At 41.7% G+C, this 20,016-nt stretch overlaps 1 protein-coding gene across 6 annotated transcripts in view; it reads left to right on the forward strand.

Annotated features, from left to right (window-relative positions):
- The first annotated feature begins 669 nt into the window (after nucleotides 1–669).
- Nucleotides 670–20,016, forward strand: part of GRIA2 (glutamate ionotropic receptor AMPA type subunit 2) — an 87,592-nt gene continuing 68,245 nt past the window's right edge. For 5 of the 6 annotated variants that reach the window (XM_075421622.1, XM_075421623.1, XM_075421624.1 and 2 more), the window contains exons 1-2: nucleotides 670–1,120; nucleotides 1,333–1,473. In XM_075421622.1, coding sequence (XP_075277737.1) covers nucleotides 1,033–1,120; nucleotides 1,333–1,473 — 229 coding nt within the window. In that variant the 5' untranslated portion in view covers nucleotides 670–1,032. The remainder of the gene's footprint in view (nucleotides 1,121–1,332; nucleotides 1,474–20,016) is intronic. The other variant, XM_075421621.1, reaches the window with a different exon arrangement.

Consider the following 20,016-nt stretch of genomic DNA (forward strand, 5'->3'; position numbering starts at 1 on the left):
TGAAGTGTCAAGACCTTTCTTTGTCTCTGGAAAGGAGAATTAAGACAATTTAATAACAAAAGAAAGGAAATGCAATGCAAGATCAGTATCCTTTCCTACATGGATATTCCTCGTCTTTATTGACCAAAAAAAGAAGAATATTTTTTAAACATATATATATATAGACACAACAGCAAAAGATCATTTAATAGCAAATCCATCGTGGCAGCCATAGCGTTGCTACATTGCTGCAGCTCCTTCGGCTGTGTGTCCGCGTGTGCGGCGCGTAGCAGCGGACTTGGTGCCGAACCGCAGGACGTCAGATCCAGCTTTCGGTGAATAACGCGGCCGGAACCCACCGCGGGGAGGACAAACCCCCACTGTACGTGGACAGGAAGGATCCGGGTGGGGTTAACCCTTCCTGCCTACGGACTCCGCTGTTCCGATCACGGCAGTTCCAAACACGCCGTCCGGTTATACCTGGAAGGGGCCCGCGCGCCCCCTGCGCCCCGCGCGCGCCGCAGCCCCGCCCCCCGCCGCGCCTCTGTCCGCGGTGCTGAAGGCCGGCGGCCGCGCGCTGGAGGGGCGGGGCGGGGCGCGGCGCGGCGCGGCGCGGCGGCGAGGTGGGCGGGCGGGCGGGCGGGCGGGGCGCGCTCCCGCCGGGCTGGCTGCTCGCGCAGGCGCGCCGCCGCCTCGCCGGGTGCGCCGCCCGCCCGTGGAGTGCGAGGGAGCGCGGGCGAAGCGCCGTGTGAGGGCCGGGTCGGGCGCGCTCTGGCAGCAGGAGCGCAGCCGCCACCCCCTCCCCCCCGTATTTCCGGAGCCGGGACGAGGACCGGAGCGGCGGCAGCGCGGGCGACGGCTTCTCCGGCTCCCGCCGCCCGCCCCGGGGTGCTCTGCGTGCTTGCCTGCCTTCCCTCCCTCCCGCGGCTGGCTTGCGCCCGCCGGCCGCCGCGCTGGGGATCTAATCTGCTGACGAGCGCGCTCCGCGAAGGAGGAGGAGGAGGAAGAACGGGCTGTTTCGGTGGCTTTGTGGATGCTCTACTTTTCCTGGAAATGCAAAAGATTATGCATATTTCTGTCTTCCTGGCTCCCGTGTTGTGGGGACTGCTCTGGGGGGTCCGTTCGAACAGCATACAGATCGGTAGGTGCCCGCCGCCTCGCCGGGGGAACCTCGCCCTCCTCCCGCCGGGGCTCCTCGGGCATCCCCGCCCCGTCCCCTCGCCTTCCCCCGAGCCCTGCCGCGCGGGACGGACCCGCAGCCGCCGGCGCCCCGGCAGCGGTGCCCGAGCCGGCGGAGCCTGCCCGCGCCCTCCTCACGCCCCTCTGTGTGTGTCTGTGTGTGTTTCCGTGCAGGGGGGCTGTTCCCGAGGGGCGCCGACCAGGAGTACAGCGCGTTCCGCGTAGGGATGGTTCAGTTCTCCACCTCGGAGTTCAGGCTCACCCCCCACATCGACAACCTGGAGGTGGCCAACAGCTTCGCCGTCACCAACGCCTGTGAGTAACGGCCCCCGGCCCGGCCCACGCCGCGGCGGGAGGGGGGGGTCGCCGCGCCGCCGCCGAGCGGGGGCAGGGGAACGGGGTACCCGTGCGCCTCCCCAGCCCTCGCCGGGGGTTAAAATGGTTCCCCCCCGCACGCGTTATATAAGGCTGCGGAGCCTTCCCCTTCGCCGGGGCGGGGGGACCCCTCCCGGCGGTGGCCGAGGGGGCGGCTGCCCGGGGGGGGGCGATCAGCCATTTTACGCCGCGCCGCGCCCCGGCTCCATCTCGCTGCGCCGGCAGCCCCCTGCCCTCGTGGGGAGGCCCCGGAGCCCGCCGCCCCCGCGGCTTTGGGGGCGGCCGGCGGGGCCCGGCCCTGCCCTGCCTCGGCTCCGCCTCCGGCGGGACAGGGCCGGGCCGCGGGGCGCGGAGCACACGCGGTGCCCGGGGAGGCGATGGGCGGGGCGGGGCGGTCGTGCTGAGGCGAAGCGAGGAGCCCTTGGCGGCGGGGGGGGTCCCCCGGCACTGCCCGGCGGGGCGAGCGCTCCCCCCCCCCCCCCCTTCCTCCTGGGGACACCGGGTCCGGGGTCAGCGATCAGCCAGGGCCGCTTCCCTCCCCCGACGCCGCTGCGTGGTGGCGGTGCGGGGGTGCCGGAGAGGGGCGTCGCGGCAGAGGCTCTGGGGGAGGCGGTGCAGGAGCTCAAACCCGGGATCTTTCGGTGGCGGGTGGGAGGGTGCAGCACACACAGCTGGAGTCAGGAGAGGTCAGAGCGGGTCATCAGCCGCAGGAAGGCCGCTCTGCTGGTCGTTGCGAAGTGGGGAGGTTTTGCTTCCTTAGGGGCTGAGGGTTTCCCGCCAGCAGAGCTGCTGCGTGTGGTTGGTATCTGCAGTGTGTGTTACTGGGACTGTCGGTGAGGTAAGGGGTGGTGTAGCAGTCTAGGTGGCATCCTGCAAAAATGAGATGGGTCCTTCTGTGTTTCTCAGTTCTCCGAAGTCAATAAAATCCTGAAAAGAACTAGTGTAAAATGCCCGAAATTTTTCTTTTCTGCTAGTACTAGAGACAAGTATAGCCGCTTGGTCTTTGCAAAAGTAAAGAATTCATATTTTTCTCCAAACCCATCAAGTTTTTTACCTGTGTTTGTGTGCCTGCATCAGCCTTGCTCTTGAGCTTAGCTGTCTTCCTTGGAGAGCTCTTGTAATACTCAGATGACATGTGTAGGCTGTAGAGCACAGTGATGGACTTTGAGACTCTCAGCAGATGGGAGATGCTGTCCACACTTTGGGTTTCCCTGTGGCAGAACCTTCTCCAAGGCTTCCATTTTTAAGCAGTTTGAAGAGCACCAAATTAAGACATGAACGTGGACTTGCTTTTTCGTCACCTCGGTCACCGTTGACGGTTTAGTGATGTTATCTTGTCAATTGAATTTAATTGACTAGTGAAGCATATGCTAAAAATATGTGTAGCATCTCCTTGATTACTGTCCAAGAAAGGCTTGATTGTAGGACAAAGAATTCGAAAGACAAATACTTCCCATGTAAGAAGCAAAATTTAGTGGTTGATTGCAGAGAGCTCCGTGCACAAATGGTTAAGGAGGATCCATCTTTTCTTGTTGACTTTATACTTGTTCTTATTTGAAATAGTGAAAAATCTGCAGGTTGGGTGTGAGGTTTTTTTTTAGAATAGTGTACAGAGAACTTGTGTCCAAAACCAGCCCTATCAACAGTTGAACAATACAAGTGTAAAAGAAGGTCACAGAAATGTAGGATATTATGAAACTGAAAATGCTTCAATAGTTACCCAGGTATTTCACTCCAGCAAGGTGATTTTTCCTTCGCAGAAATATAGTGGCAGGCTTACACTATGATAGAAGTAATGACTTTTTTCTGCCCTAAGAATAACAAATACGTTTTCTAAAATTGGCAACCAAAATATTTCAGCTTTAGATTTAAAAACCCCAAACCAGCCCAGTCTCAGGCTGCAGAAGGTCTGAACGATGGTGTGGGAGATACGGTCTGCAGCTGTGCGCCCTGGGCAGGGCTGTGCCTGCCTCCCTCCCGCCGCTTTGTAACCAAAGGGAAACCGGGACGTGCAGTTCCATCTGCTTTAAAAACAAAAAACCCACTGTAACACTATTTAAGGGAGTCCTCAGACTTATTATCAGCACTTCCTCAGAGTACGTTGATGGAGCAAACAGTTTTTAGATGAATGAGTTGTATTGCTGGTACGAGTTTTAAATTAGGTTCCTAAACTTCCAGAAAAGAGATGGTGGTTATGTACCCCTGAGGGATGTTTGAAGCAGTAAGACTGGTCAGTCATTTACAGGTGACCAGAAGATACCTGTAGCAGAGGAGGAATGGTCGCTCTGTGAGTAGGTGGCCTTAACTCGCATAATGTATCCGTAACAAATAGTCACTTTAGGTTGTTGGACTGTTGCAAGCCTTGTGCAAGGCTGTCTTGACAGGTCATCAGGAGTAGCTGTTGGCATCTGATTGCAGTCTGACACCTCGCGAGTCGGCGTTGCTAGGAGGCTGAATGGTTTTGACCGAGAGATGGTGCGGTCTTTCTTCAGACTGGTGGCACAGTGAAGAGAAATGTGTGCTGCCATGACTACTGTTACATCCTTCAAGAGAAATGGGCTAGGCTTAGCCCTCTGAAAATTCTTGGCGATTCGGAGGATTACAGTCTAGGTGGTAAAGGCAGGTGTTAACAAAGCAGCTCACTCTAGCAAAACCTCTTTGGCTTTTAACAGCTGGGGCAAAGGCACAGCGCTGCAGGTGGTTCACAGGGAGGAACTGGAAGGTATCCAAACCACTGGACTCTGTTGTCCTTCAGCACAGTGTAATCGTGTCTGGTCTAGTTGGAGAAGTGCTGACCATCAGTGACATCAGGTTTTTCAAAAAATTGTTAGTTCTGTCAAAACAAAAAAAGAGGAAACTGGTGAAGATGAGGTCCTTTCCTCTTAAATCTGCCAACCCAAACGGAGATGGTTGTGTTATGTACTCACGCATTTATGTACTGAAAGGACGTTTCGGTCACCTAAAGAGATGTTTCCTATGGAGTACTATAAAACTTCCATAACTGTAACAAGTTTTTCATGCAGTAGTTTCAGCACAGAGGTAATACATGCACGATCTTGGATGTTTAATCCTGCTGGCTCAAGAGCCACTGTTGAGCTTTTCTGTTTTAAATCAAGCCCTACAGCTCTGCAGGGATCACTGCACCATGACATTATGACAAGGGGATGCTGATTCATGCGTAAACCTTAGATCCTTCCATTATATCTTCAACTGGCAGCTTTGAAAACCTATGAATATCTAGCATGTTGCAACTTGGGAGTCATGGCGAAGGTTTTCCCAGCCATTTTTGGAATATAGTGCTATAGATTGCATTCGTAAAGAAATAGCATTCAGTGTACTGCTGGCAAAATGATTAAAGAATAAGCAAAAAAAAAAAAAAATATCACATGGGAGAAATGTCTGTATGTTTATTTGAATTAAAATTACTGTGGACCAAGCCTAAGTATGTTTCACGATAAATTATCAGAACTGATTTTAGAGGAATGGAGGATTTTTTTAAATGCTTATGTTTCAGTTCATTTGTATTCCTAGTCCTTCTCATTTCCTTTTCACTATAAAACATTTCTCAGGCTCAGTGAGCAGATGTAAAATAGGTTCTGTACCCTGTTGTAATTGAAATGGACAAGATCAGATGGGTTTCTGTCCTGAAATGATACAATAAAACCAGCATGTAGCCTACAGTAGGAACTCTCGTGCTTTTGCTGCTCTCAAAACATTTCTCCCCTCAAAATCAAGCTATGCAGCAAACTTTAAGCATCCTTCTACTCCTGGGAGTTATTTGTAAAAAAACCTGGGGTATTTATTGTGTGACAGTGCTGTCCCTGCTGTGCATCTTTGCTCCTGGCTCACAGAGCATTTTCACACAGCTGTGATCCAGAATGTGGGCAGATACAAATATGACAGTTTTGGCTTGGCTGCTTGACTATTTAGTTTTTTATCATGTGATTATTGCATTAATGTTGTCCATATATCTGAAATAAAAATTTACCATGCAATTTTGCATATAGTATGAATATATATTTTACTTTTACAAACCTTGAAATGAGTTATGTTTAATAGCAGTTTGAGTAGCATATCAATCAAGCCTTAAATATACCAGTCAAGCTCCCAGTATTATCAGTCTCTTCAATATATTCATATGTTTATATATGCTTTTGTTTATGTTTACTGTGTGAAAATGTAGTAACTTTTTTCTGTTTATGCTAATAAAAGCTTTAATTTACACTGACTTTGGTAGGACTACTGACTGCACATAGCTGGGGCTGCACTTAACTCCTGCATGCGAGAGACTTACTGTAGTATCCAGTGTGTGTCACACACCCTAAAGTAAGGGCCACTGCATTGTGGTACGCTTACTGCCGATTTCATTAGTTCTTTTATCAAGCTTCTCATGATTAAAATATTTTTGAGAATTAAGACATGTTTAACATATAAATATTTCTTTTTGAGTAGTTGGTAATTACTAGGAAACTATATAATAACTGGGAACATGCTATTATTTTGAAAATGCATTAAACAGGTAAAGGCTATTCTGTCACCATTATGTAGTAAATTAAGATAATCAGCAGAATTAATTTATTAAGCATCTTCTGTGAAAACATGATTAAATTGTAAAAAAACATTTGCTCAAGGAAGATACAACTTTAAATTAATAATTCTTTAATATGTGCTGGTAGGACTTAATTTTTAGGAAACTACAAAGAGGAAATAACCCACAGTTAACATAAACATGGTGTATATGTGTGTGTGTATACACACACATATATATAAATGTACATGCCTACTTATATAATGAACAGTAGTTTATTTTGAATGTCACATAATTAAAAAGCAGGACATTGGTTAAACCCTACAATCCATTTTCTGAAGAGGATTTTTTCAAAGCTGTTACTAGTAAGCTAATTTATCACGTCAAGTCAGTGTTCTCACCCCTGTGAACTGGGTGCATGGATTACTGATTTTTTTCTGTTGAAGACTTGTGCCCATCTTCTGGAACAAAAGTCTGTCACTGCAACTGAAGCTAAGGAATGTCAGGTCAGACTGAAAATAACACTGAAAAGATACCTGAATAGGTAAAAAATATGGTGGTGTATATTAAACTCTCTGTATATGGATATGTGAATGGACTTCTCATGACAATTAACTGTAACTTTTATTTCTGAAATGATCAAGATTTTTCAATTATTATTTAATAACTGGTCATTTATCAGAACATGAATACAGCAGCACGTGCTTTTAGAAGGCTGTGGACAGGGGATTAATTCCTTTTGCCATACAGATTTCTGAAAAGGTATAGGGCAAAAGTCTGCATGTTTTTGTACAAAATATATAGGCTTGTGAAGCATCATAATTATTTTATCTTGAAATCTTAATGTTTTCCTTTAGTAAGTTCATTAACAAAAAAAGATCTGCAATGACTACAGGTACATATTAGATGGGACCTTGTTGAAACTGAAAAAGGGCTTTGATTTAAATGAGTATGTCCTTCCAATAATGAATTCTGTATGGATAAACAATAAGGAGTAAGTAAAAGCATCAGACAAACATAGTGAATGCCTGTTGTAAAACAGATCAACAGTAAGGAGTAAAAGCAGGTTTTAAATAACCATACATTGAACAAATTCATATTGGACCTTCTAAAATCAATAACTATGCTTAAAATACTGCTATTGTATTTATCTGCATGCAGTTATAGAGTGGCATAGATGTCTCTTGAAATACTATTTACTTTTATTTATCTGTCTGTATCTAGGCCCACCATAGAACATTTTTGACTTCTAATGCAACATTGCTGTACCCCCTTGTCGCTTTGTGAGAGTGTAAAAATAATATATATATATTTTACAAGAAAAAGATATTCTTTATGATACTGCAAGGTGTGGTTCAGCTCCAGCTACTGCTGTCTCCCACCACCTGGTCTCAAACCTGACTCAGAGAAATGAACAGGATTTTTTTGAGGGCTGAAATATTACATGCAGTTCAACTACAGCTGATGGAATCAAGCACAAGGAATGTCTTATTTCAACTCTAATCTACTATTTTATTTGATATCAGAGGAAGGGTATTATTCAGGTCTGTATTCATTAACTTCAATCAGGGTGTGATTGCTTTGTGTGCTTGGGGTGCCGGGTCTGTAACTGAATTACCAATCACTTCAGCTAGTCCAGAAGTGACTTCCTGGGCTTTACTGCACATGGAAGCAGTATCATGGTTAACTACAAAAGGTAAACGTGCTTGTATTTCAGTGTTAAAGAGTACTTTGCTGTTTGTGTTTGAAAATGGACATGTGTTTTCCAGATGGCTCTTCTGATAACAAGAGTAGGACAAAATTCTGTGAAATGTTTGTATTGGCCCTAACTCATAAATGCATGCTCATACAACTGCTAGAAGAGTTTCAAAGCTCAGTAAGGGGCAGTGGCTGATTATATGAAATGTTCAAAATAGATGTATGAACACATGCTTGCTATAGTATCCCACCTATTCAGTTTAATCTCGGTTTCAGGTAGTTAATATTGCATTGATTTGATGCTGCAGTTTTTCAGGCTGTTGTGGTTAGGGCTGTAAATTACTGCTGTAATTTATTCTCGGTATAAATTGTTTAAAAGTTTAGAAACATGACTTGGGGTGGAAAAGATGCCTCTGCTTATTGCAAATGGTGTGAACTGATTTTCTTTCACACACTTTGAAAATCACAAACAACAGATTATTGCTAAGCACACTGTATGATGGATAATTTAAACAGCAATCTGTTAGGTAATGTGAAGATTCTCTCACGTCTACGGAGAAGACTGCTTTCAGAGCTCATGTCAGCAACAGGGCTAGAGAGCTTGACAGAACGTTTCTGCAACTGCTTTGCAGCCTGGAGAAAGGATTTGTTTTATTTTCTTTGGTTTTCTGCCTTTTATGAATGTATTTGGTAATTGTAGGATGCTGGTCTGTATCCATAAAATGAAGAGGCTAATGTGGTTTACCATCCCATATACTGTGGATCTAAAATATTGGAATGTGTTGTGTTCACTTGTATATGTGTAAACGATCTCAGAATGTCTGCAAATGTATGCTAATTAAATTGACTGTATGGCTCTGAGCAAGTCAGAGCAATTTCTTCAATAATCTCATAAATCTTTGAAATTGAAGACGTTGAGGGTTAGCTTGCTCAAAATGTTCCTCCCTGATACTAGCTATAAGTTGGTTTTGACAAAATGTATTCCAAGCCAAAAATGCTGATTTTTTTTTCTTTGTTTTTCCTTCATATGAATGTAGGAAATTCCATAATACTTTAATAGTAGTCTCAGAGGGGGGTTCTTTCTACAAATGTGGGATCCTGCAAGCAGCAAAAATTTCCTGCGTGATTGTACCTTGTGCAGACATACTGATACCAGGGAGTTTATTCCAGGTGTGGTGTTTGAAAAGCAATGTAAACAGTTTGCATGGCTAGTGCATACCAAGCTCATAATTACATAAGCTACAGCGGTCTTACTTATAGCAGCAGCAGGACTGATCCACACTAGCATTACAGTGAGTAGTTTGGAGAATCATCTGGGATTTAACCCGCTTATTTCATATCTTGTCCATGTCAGGCAGAAGACCTGAATTTAACCCTTTGTCTTTCACTTCCCAGTTTAATGGCCTTAGTGCTGGGCCATTTTAGTTTTGACATCAGTTTCCCTCTCTGTCTGTCACTCTTCATTTTTCTTGCCTTGATTAATTTTTGGTGAAAAAAATCTCAGTAATTATACTTTTGTCCTGATGCAGGAAGGGGGAGAAGTAACTTTTAGCTAAGTTTTGGGAGCAGGAAGACAATTTCTTTCCTTTTGTTGTTAATATGATAAAGCATAGAGGGGGGAAATATGACAATGTTAGGAAAAGTCAATTATATTAATTTAAATAATTGCTCAATCAACAAATATTAATTGGCTATATTTATACACAGCTTTAAACTTTGGAAGCCATTTTAAATGAACACCTGGAAACATAATGATGTAATTTTATTATATTTGAAGACTAGATGGATTTGAGGGATCAGGAAATAGATGAGAATGAGTCACTATACATTATAAATTGTACTGCAAGTGTGGTTTTAATTTCACTCACAGCCTTACATCTGCCCCATTTTAAGATGCTTTCATTTGGTGAGAGTGGATCATACTGAAATTCTGAAAAGTCGTGACTGAAAAGTCATTCAGTCCCTTTAGTGACTAACCGGATTAGTTCAGGTATTCAGCAACCTGATCCCATAGTCTGGGACTCCAGACTAATAAGGCCAGGCTGGTTTTGCTCAGTCAAGTAAATGGACAAGCTTCTGCTGATGGTAGTAGGAACAAAAACAGATCCAAAATTTGTATTATTTCTTTTTATGTATGAGTGTGGAAGACTGATTTAATTTTTTGTATAAGGAAAGAGGCAGGGATTAAACAATTCCTAAAAAGTGCTAAAATGTTGGAGTATCTATTGGACTTACAGAATATTTTTTCTGAACTTTACAGTGCATGTTCATGTATGACCCCATTTTTTTTAAAGTATCGCACACTTTTGTTAAGTGCTTTGTCAGGATTCAGTATGGAAGCCGTAGAAACCTTTTTGATTGCTTCTTTTTCTGAATGCTTTCTGTATTAGCACTCAAGAGATCTCATCTCATTCCATAGCAGGTTCCTCAGTGTGTGCGCTGGACCGAAGGAGCAGCTGTATAATTTGAGAAGTCAGGAAGAGGTGTACCTCACTGTTGATATGCTGTAGGAGTGTTTTGAGGAAAAAAAAAATCTCATGCAGTTCAGATCTGTCCTAAGTACCCTTCCAGACTTTTAAGCCAGGGGCAGATGTGCGCATTGCAGTTTAGGCTGCTTCTGATGTTTCTGGGAATTTCTTGTTCTGTAATCTTTGGTGGCTTATATGCTTGCTATGAGTCCTTCTTAGCTGTGGTGACATCTCCAGTTCTCTTCCATGAAGCTGACCAATACAGGCCAGTCCCCAAAGTGATTTGGAAACTGTGGTGCATAACACTGTCACATGTACAAACTAGGAACTTTGAAGTCCAGGAACGCAGCAAGGCTGGAGACATCTGTGTTACCCAGGCTGGGTGGTGAGAATTAGATGCCTAACAATGAAATTCGCAACAGTTAGCATGTAGTGGAAAAGACATGAAGTCAGCCTAAATGACAAAAAGCTGCTATTTAGAAGCTTCTAACTGAAACTGTCAAAACTGTTCCTCTCCCTGCTTGAGTGACTGACCATGCTCCGAGGCAATGGAAGTGGCCAGAAGCTACTTGCTAAGCTATGAGGGGTTTAAACGCTCGGGCTGTATGGTGCTCCGGATGCTGTGCCGGTCTTCCACCTTTTGGTTGGAATAACCCAATGGTGTAGAAAGAAGGGAAAGAGTCTGAGAGCTCAGAGGATGGTAGGAAAGAAGAGCTTACTTTTTGCCTTATCTTTATGGAACACAGTTGGGGCCAGGGCGAGACACGTGAAAAAGAGAAGCAGTTATACGATCAGGTCTCCTTTTCTCTAGGATGTACCAACCTCAAGGTTTCTCATTAGATTAAGTTCTTTAACTTAATTTGTACTAGTAGACCTCTGTTTTTGAACCTGATATTGTAACAGAAGCTCTGTCTTTTGGCCTCCCGTAGGAGGGGTTGCAGTGTGTTTTTGAACGAGTTCATTGTTATCCTGGAGTTACAGTTTGTATTCTATGTTGTATATTTTAGGTGGTAAAAGTTAACACTGTTCGTATTTTAAGCTGCGCTGACCGTGACCAACATGGTACTTGCTCTTCCCATGGGCCTAGTCGCTTCATTGTTTCTAGATTAATTCAGGATAGAGAGTTCAGACTGTAGAGTTCTGTATATGTTTAGTTCTGGCTATGTGGATAGAGATTCCTTCTTGTTCAGCAGCTACGTTCATAGACACTAAAGCTAAAAGGCACTAGATTTAAAGATTAGGATGCTGTTGACAGTATGTTTTCTATGAAGGATGCTCAACTTTCTATGTGATTTTCGTGATCTGTCAGACAATCTGTTTCGTCCCAAGTATTTGCTGAAGGAGCTGTTTGGATAATGATAAGAGGAATTATTTTTAGGAATGATATCTTCCTTTTGGTCATCAGATAAAATGAGATTAGTTTGTTTATTTCCGTTTAACTTTCGTGCAGGGAATGATTAATTCATATCAGGGTCCATTTCTGTGAAGGGGAAAATAGGAGATAGCAATAAAGCACTCGATTTTTTTTTTTCTCCCCCTTTTTTTTTTCTGGATTACTGACCACAAAGAATGGAAGTTACATTTACTGTAAAGTGCATAAGAAAAATATGTTCCTGTCACCCTTTAGAGGCACATAATATGTTCTGTGTACTAGGCTGATTTTTGGTTTCATGTGTGGAAACAGGAAGCAAAATTTCAAGGAAAAATATGCTTACAAACAAATAAAACATTCTTGTCAAGATCTGGATTATATGTACATAGCATGGACAGTGAACAATTTAAACCTGGAGTTAGAACAATACCATGAATAACTGTACTGATATGCTGTTTAATAGCAAAGAGGGACATCAAGAGAAAAATGAACAGAACAGCCTTGTTCTGGTGTGTCTGTACCTTTTTGCAGGCAATGAAAAAACAGTAATCACAAAATCTTATGCAGCCCTCAGGAATGAGTTTACTAGATTTTCCTTCAAAATCTCTATTCAGTTGCTGCAACTCACTGACAGCTACTATAAGGCTGAATCCTGAAAGGTCCAGGGTACTTAGCATGCCAGCAAGGTACATAGGATTGCAGAAGCTCAGCAGGGCTGTGATTTGCAGGATGTGTGCAAGCCCTCCCGATATATTTGACTGCAGTTCATCACGTTTTAGCTCAGGCACAAAATATACGGAAAACTTTTGGAGTTTCAAATTAACAATAAACATTGCAGAGAGTTCACACATGGCTGAATTAAACGATGAGTTTTCTGTTGCTAAATTAATATGGCTCATGGCAGGTGGAGGCTGTAATTCTAATCCCATGATGAGACCGACTGGGTACCAGTGCACACCAGCATTCCTGCGTTTTTGTGTGCCTGAATTTGCTTCCCATGCAGAAGGGTGTTTCTGAAGGGACAGTCAATGCTCTGTCACCCCCCCCCCCCCCCCCCCCCCCAAATGTCAGGAAGAACTCTTGCCCAGACTAGAGGTGCTCCATCGGGCTGCTAGGTCTGCTGTCCATAAGTAGTTACACTTGAGCAGAACACACAGTCCTTATTAAAATAATGTCATTTGCTTCGGTAGCAATACTACCAGCTCTTAATGATTAATTTAGAATATACCCACTGATTGGCCTAAACAAACTATAATTAGTAAAAAAAATGTAGGAATTGTGGCAATTTTGAAGATGTAATTTCCTTTGAACCATTGCTTGTTCTTCAGTGACTATTCTTCTGGAGATTGTTTGAAAACATGACTTAATCAAGAGAAATCTTGTTGAGCAGGATAGGCTAGAGCGAAGGTCTGCATATGCACCTCTCTTGTTAAGATTATTCCTCCTCAGATTCTTTGTCTTTGTGTCTTTAGCTATACATTTCCCTTCATAGTAAATGTCATGGAAGTTTTCTTTTTTGAGAAATGGTTAATGTTAATCACATCTAGTTGTAATTCATTGTGAGCTATAGTTCTGTTTTTAAAAAGAATAATTTCAATGGAATGATCAGCATTGTGGTTGAGTTTTCTGATAAAATGTCAGGTAGCAGTTACTGATTCCCCTAAAAATGAAACAGCTTGATGGTATTTCTTTCAATATCTTAAATTCTTTTTACAAAGTCTTTGACAAGTGAAACAAACCAAAATGTCTCTCTTCAGAAAATACACGTGCATACCATCTTGTGGTGGTGATAATCTACCGCTCTTTCAGATTCAGGCAACACGTTGGGCACAGAATGTTTATTTGTTCACCCTTTGTACACAGTGTAGAAAATATGTACGAGAAGGATTTTTTGTAATGACAATTGAAGCTCATGATGTTTTTTCTTTAATTTCTGAAACTTGAAGATTGTGCTCATTTAGCAGAAGCTTAACCTTCAGTCTGTTGGTTTGTAACTGAAAGACTGAAAACTAGATTGTAACGCTGGAGAAGAGAGCTCTTCCCCTCCCTAGCATAGCTTTAGACTTGCTTCTAGTAGGCAGAGGTTGCAAGTGGTTGGGTCTTAGAAGCAGGGACGTGTATCACTTTGAAAAAAAGTAATAAATTTGCATGTATAGTGTGAACGGATTGATGAGATTTTTTTATAACTGTTAACCTTGTATGTTTGGAGTCCTCCGAAACAAGTTATTTTTCAGAGTGTAAGAATAAGACAAACAATTGAACTTGAAAATATTTGTGAAGTAATTTTTTCAATGGCATATAGAAGAATGTATGTTATAAAAGAATTCGTGATGGTGATTAAACAATGGATGACTGGATGTGGTTTAGCGTTTTCATGAGTAATCATTCAGGATTTTCTGATTAGCATGAGCGATTTCACCTTTAGATAAACTTTCTTACTACTTACTTTGCAACTTGCAAGTAGTCTTTTCTGACTGCTGGTAATGCTTTATAATGTGCTGTGGTCTAGTGGGCTGATATCGTTCGTCACTCTAGCTGTACCAGCACTGCAGGCTTTGATCTATGCCAGCCAGCCGCAGCCAACGTCCAGGCGTGGTTTAGGGAGAGTGCAGGCCAGGAGCTGCTTGCCATCAGCAATCTGGTGTTGGCCACCTTGTTTTTAAGGGAAGAGTGGCTGGCTGTTTGGATGCAAGTTGCCCAGCCAGTGGCGGTGGGGATGGAGAATGTGTAGGGGCTCATCTTGTTTGCTATACCACTACTGTATTCACTGTTTCGTGACATCAAGGATTCGTCTCGCATATCAAGGATGACTTCGAGTTCTCCTTCCTGCTCTCTCCTGCTCCTGAGATTTTGCATATCCTTCTTCTGGAACAGATGATCTGTTGGAAGTACATCATAGGCAGGAGGGAATGGGGGCATGTGTCAGGAGTGTGTCACTTTGGAATTTTTCTTTGCGTAGCAGAACGAGAGGGGCAGGCTTTCTCAGCATGACACAGGTAAGGGCAGACTTGAGTTCACCGTTCCAGATTTCCTGCCACCCACTCCAGGAATTATGAATACAGAGAGGTGTCAGAAGTGTCTCTTTTACCATTCTCCTTGTATGTCCTGGCCTTTGCTCTGGAATATTTGATGATAGGAACCAAGATGCTCCTACACGCATGTTTTCAGTGATGAAAAAGATGACTCTTGTGCAAAAGAAGATACTCGGAAAACACAAAGCAAATCTAATTAACTTGCCTTTACATTTAGCCTAATAGAAAGAAATCTCCAGGAAAAGGCCTAACATTGCTTTCTTATTAACATACTAAAATCTTTTTTTCTGGTTGCAATATTCTGTGGTTTCATGTTGCATTAATTCTCAGTTTTGCTAGTTTCTAAATAAATTCATTAATACGAAGAGGAAAAAAAAGAGGTTGCTGTGCTATCAAGAAAATGCAGTGCACTTTTCTGACAAAAGATTCTGAATGTACTGTGATGTATCCTTCAGGGAAACTGGGTGCAGTTTTTCCTACGCTTTTCTGGAATTCTTATTAACATTAACTTCTGGCAATGCATTACAGTGGCATTAGAAACCCCACAGCCTGTTTCAGATGCTCATGCTGCCAAGTTCAATCCGTGTATAAGTTATAGACATGATACTTTTTCTGGGAGAAAAATACATTGCTATTTTAAGAGCACTCCTCTGTTGTTTGCTTTGCTGTGTTTCACCTGGTGTAGCATTAAGAGAAGTGTTTGATATAAGAAATTGATTGTTTTACTGGGACTAATTTAGTCCTGAATGTAAACAGCAGCATTTGCATTGTTCTGGAGTTCTGTTTTAACTGTCACAGTGGTGTGTAATTCTAGTCTGGGATTTGGTATTTCCCCTGAAGAAGAAACATAAATTGGACTGAAGAGTGGCCTTTTGATACTGAGCTGCAGTTTGAGGGCTTTCTAGTATCAGCCAGTCCTTCATTTACAGTAATGTTTGGTAGGTTTCAAGGCCTTGCAACTCTCTGAAGACAGACCCTTTTTTCAAACTGTAGGCTAGTGTTCCACTAGGCTTTAAAAATGAACTGGTTTTTGAAGTGGACTCGTCTGAAAGCTTCAGCAATTTTGTGGGGCTTGGGGTTTTTTTGGGTTAGGGTTTTTTTTTGTATGTGCATGTTTGGAGGTTCTTTTGTGAATTTTTTTCCTTCAAATTATTTACTGAAAGACTTTGTTCACCTTATGCTCAAGTTGAACAAAGTATATATGCTCTGGAATAAAATGTATGGCCTAAATATTAATCCTTAGGGACGAACAATGGAAATGGAAATGCTTCTGCCAGTCAATTTGCAGCATAGCATGAAACAGTCGATTACGAAGGTGAAGATCATGATTTTGAATGCACACTATTATTAATCAGATATAAATCATGTATAATCATCTCACATAAATCACACCATTCCAACTCACACCATTATAAATCAGTGTACATAAGACTTGCAATCTGATTGTGAGTCAATGCTTTTTCTCAGGTCCTGGTATTCATTTCAGATTATTTCTATTTCCTCAGGGGTATCATATATACTAGTCACAAGGGGAGTGTTGAAGATGGTGAGGAGCAGTTAAGAGCACTTGGGATATTACATTTAGACTGGTCTGTGTCTGTTAGTAGTTTTGCGGGATTTCAACTACATAGCCTTTTTATCAATTGCTTTTGCATCAGTGCTATAATATACGAGATTGCTAATTTGAGGCTACTTTGTTTAGTGTTCCAAAAGCCTGTAAGTATTTCTGTATTTATAAGCAGGTATTGAGAGTGATTGCTGTACATTTGGTAACTGTGCAAGCAGTTTCATGGTGGAACCCTTCAGCAACTGTAAATAAGAACTAGTTTGTGCTACAGAGCATCTTCTGTGTTTGCTTGCATTACATTCGTGTCTGGATGTCCTTGAAGGTACTGCAGGTTTATTATATTAGATGTTGCACAGCTGTATAAGAAGTGCCAGTCCTTGTCCCAAAAAGCTCAGAAGTGAAGTATATGAGGGACACAGAAGGACTTTATTCCTCTTTTCACATGCAGTGGAAAAGAGGGTGGAGGGAAATTAAGTTATTTACTCAAGGTCATAATGAATGTCTACAGCAGAGCTAGAAATGAGTCTAGATTTCCTAAGGGCTGGTGAGAAAACAAGAATTCTGTTTGACAGAAAAATTCATTATTTTGATATTAGTTTCCTTTCTAATGAGGGAGGGAAAACAATACATCGGGAATTTCTTATGGGTAAGGAAAAAAGACAGAGAAAGTTGAAGAGAGGGAGAAGGACATAGGAAGAGAAAATTACTAGATAGGAGGGAGGTGAGTGGAAGGGAGAGAGAGAAATATCTTGGAGCGTTTGTGTGAAAGGGGGGAAATCAAAGTCACTTTCTCCTCTGCATGATTCAGGTACTTGACCCGATGAATTGTTTTAAATAAGCGCCAATTAGAGAACACTTGCCCTTTTTCCTATCCTTTTTCCTTATGTTTGTGACCCAAAACTCTGGTTTGGATCTTAGAAGTTCTCTTTTGGGACGAGGGGGAAGAAGGAAATGGTGAAAAGATAAATTTCAACAAAAAGTTCCAGTTGTCAGAATATGAATGTCTTACAAAAATGTTTCTGACCAACCCCATTTTTAAATCCCACTCCAGAATCTTAGGTTGTCTCATTTCTGTTAATTAATGCATTACACTGCTTTCAGTCAAGAATCATTATATTCCAGAAAGTGCATAGGTGCAGAATAACAGATTAACTCTTATATGTCCTCTCTTTTGGCGAAGAGTCACACTAAGATACACAAAAAAAATTGAACAACCTTTCTTTTCTGGCATATATGTTTTAGAAAGGGTGTGAATGTCATATTTTTTTTTAAGAATATTGCTAAATTCCATTTAATGCTAACTTTCCAGCTGGTGACATAGAAGGGGCTTTGCATTGATTACTGGTAACCACCACAAACTCATAGTAGTAATTAAGACAAAAGTAAAATAAAGAAAATTGCAGAAATAGATCTTAAATATAGACCTTTCCTGGCTGTGGAATACAGGTCTTCCAGGGCATGAGTTACTGTGTAAGATCTATGACACATAGTCTGTGAAATGCTTAATCCTTTACTTCCTAGCTGAAACATAAGACTTGATTTTGCAGTCATAAAATTTCAGCTTGATTTTGTTGGTTTTACTTCATTGTTGTCAGCAGATACATTTCTAGCAGGAAAGAACAAGTCAATTAAATGTATTTTGTATCATTAAAAAATGTGATTGAGGGGTTTGTGCAGAACCTTGTTTTGTACCAGGCAAAGCTTCTTCTCTTTCACCAGTGGTCCGCTTCTTTTTTGCTGAAGGCTTCCTGCCAGGTTTAGCATTATCTAGATATCCTGGGCCTTCATGACTGCTTATTATTCTGACTTAAAATACAGGATTGAGACCTTTAGTTTCTTGCAATATTTTAGGGAAAGCAACATTGAATGAGAAGGGCAGGTATGAAATCCTGCTCATCTCTGGTCTGGAGGTATGATTTCTGTTTTTTGTACTAGCTGTAGATATAAAATACTTTGTACAGAGATGGTAGATGATCTCCACCAGGGTAGTGAAATACATTTGAACAAACAATAAATGTCTGAATATGGAGATAACTGCCTGGAAAAAAATAATCATCATTTAACAATCTAACAACCTCCTAAATTTCAGAATAATAAGACTTGTTGGTTTGCGTACAAATGAATCATAGAATGCTTTGTGTTGAAAGGGACCTTTGAAGACCATCTAGTCCAACTCCCGTGAATGAAACAAAAGACGACCTTCTAGTTTTAGGACCTCAAAACTGTTTGTTTTTGGCTAACCAGTACTGCTTTTGTTTTGAATGGGTTCTGCTTCAGTCACATGTTGTTTATGTGTAACTGGATTGTGAATCATTTTAATAATGACTCACATTTTAATGATGGACTTACTGCATATTTTATGTTGAATAGTACTTTATCATCCTTCTTTTGTTGGCAACAATAATGTACGTATTTTCCTGGTTGTACTGGTGGCTGAATGTCAGTTGTGAATAAGAGGGAATAGGTCGGGGGAGGGGGTGTTGCAAGTAACCAAATTGGTAGTTCTGGTTCCATTTCTCATTGTCTAGGAAGAACTCAGATTATTTTTGGTATTTTCGTAGAATTCCTTGATAGACCTCTGATTAGGTTAGCAAAAGTCTTTGATCCAGTAGAAGGCTAGACAGTGTAAATTTTATGATGCTAACCTTAATTAACGAGTGTTAAGGAGAAAGTTACAGAGCTTAGCTGATTCCTGTGTCAGCAACTTCTCAGTAGTGGATGAAAACTTAGGTTCTCAAGCTTGTTACTTCAGTTGCCAGATTCTGCTCGCTGCGAAAGAGTGAGGTGATTACTTCACTAAATGCACACTGATTCTTACTGCTATTTGTTGCTATTTTATATTACTGGTGTTCATTACAGAAAGTTTGATTAAATTACATGCATCTAGTCTTGAGGGAAACAGAATATTCTTCAGTCAGTAGCATATAGGCTTTTATCAAACTGAGATGAAACTTAAAAATAACAGTAACTGTTATATGGTAAGGAGAAGCAAAGCTAAAATGCATCTGACAAAGGTATTACTTCCTTGTTTCCATGTCCCTGAAAGTCAGAAATCCACTAACTCATCTGAGACATCTGGCAGAAGAAATTATGTAGTAAGCCACCAGTTCCAATTATATTAATAAAATTAATGGTTACTTAATGAAAAATAAAAGAAATCCTAAAAAGTAATTGAATAATGCATAAATAGAACTGAATTTATGACATTGAATTTCAAATATATTTGTACCTTAAATTTATTTGTGAATGGAGAGGATTGATTAAACAAGTTAAAGAATTGTTCAGAGGGATCTCTTAATCTTACCTGATTGTACCAGTTGTCCTCCTTCCAGTATTTGAACAAAATTGTCAGAAAGCAGAAATTCTGTTTCTGTTGCTACTGAACAGATGTAATTGTTAAAGGCACTGATTTTTGCAGCATCTGTTATCATTTTTCTGTAATATTAGTTCAGGCCACATCTCTGGTGGTCTAATCAGTTGAAGACTAACTGGTAGATGTTCTGCTGTAGTCTCCCTAATTGCAGGGAGGAAAAATAGGCAATATTTTGTCCTAAAAATATTTGCTTTCGGTATGCAGTAGAACATCTATAATTAAGATTATAGCATACTTATTATTAAAAACAAACTTTTGCATCCTCTGCACAACAGCTTGAAAACTGGTTTGACAGTGTAGTGATCATGAGACATTTATTATACAAATATGGAACTCATTTGATAAGCAGTACTTTGAGGTATTACTTCCATAGAGTGACTGGCTGTGTGAAGAGGAGCCTAACGAGTCAGGGTTCATATGAGTTTCATGTTTCTGGGATGATCCT

The sequence above is a fragment of the Opisthocomus hoazin genome, chromosome 5, assembly GCF_030867145.1.
Source record: "Opisthocomus hoazin isolate bOpiHoa1 chromosome 5, bOpiHoa1.hap1, whole genome shotgun sequence".
Taxonomy (NCBI): domain Eukaryota; kingdom Metazoa; phylum Chordata; class Aves; order Opisthocomiformes; family Opisthocomidae; genus Opisthocomus; species Opisthocomus hoazin.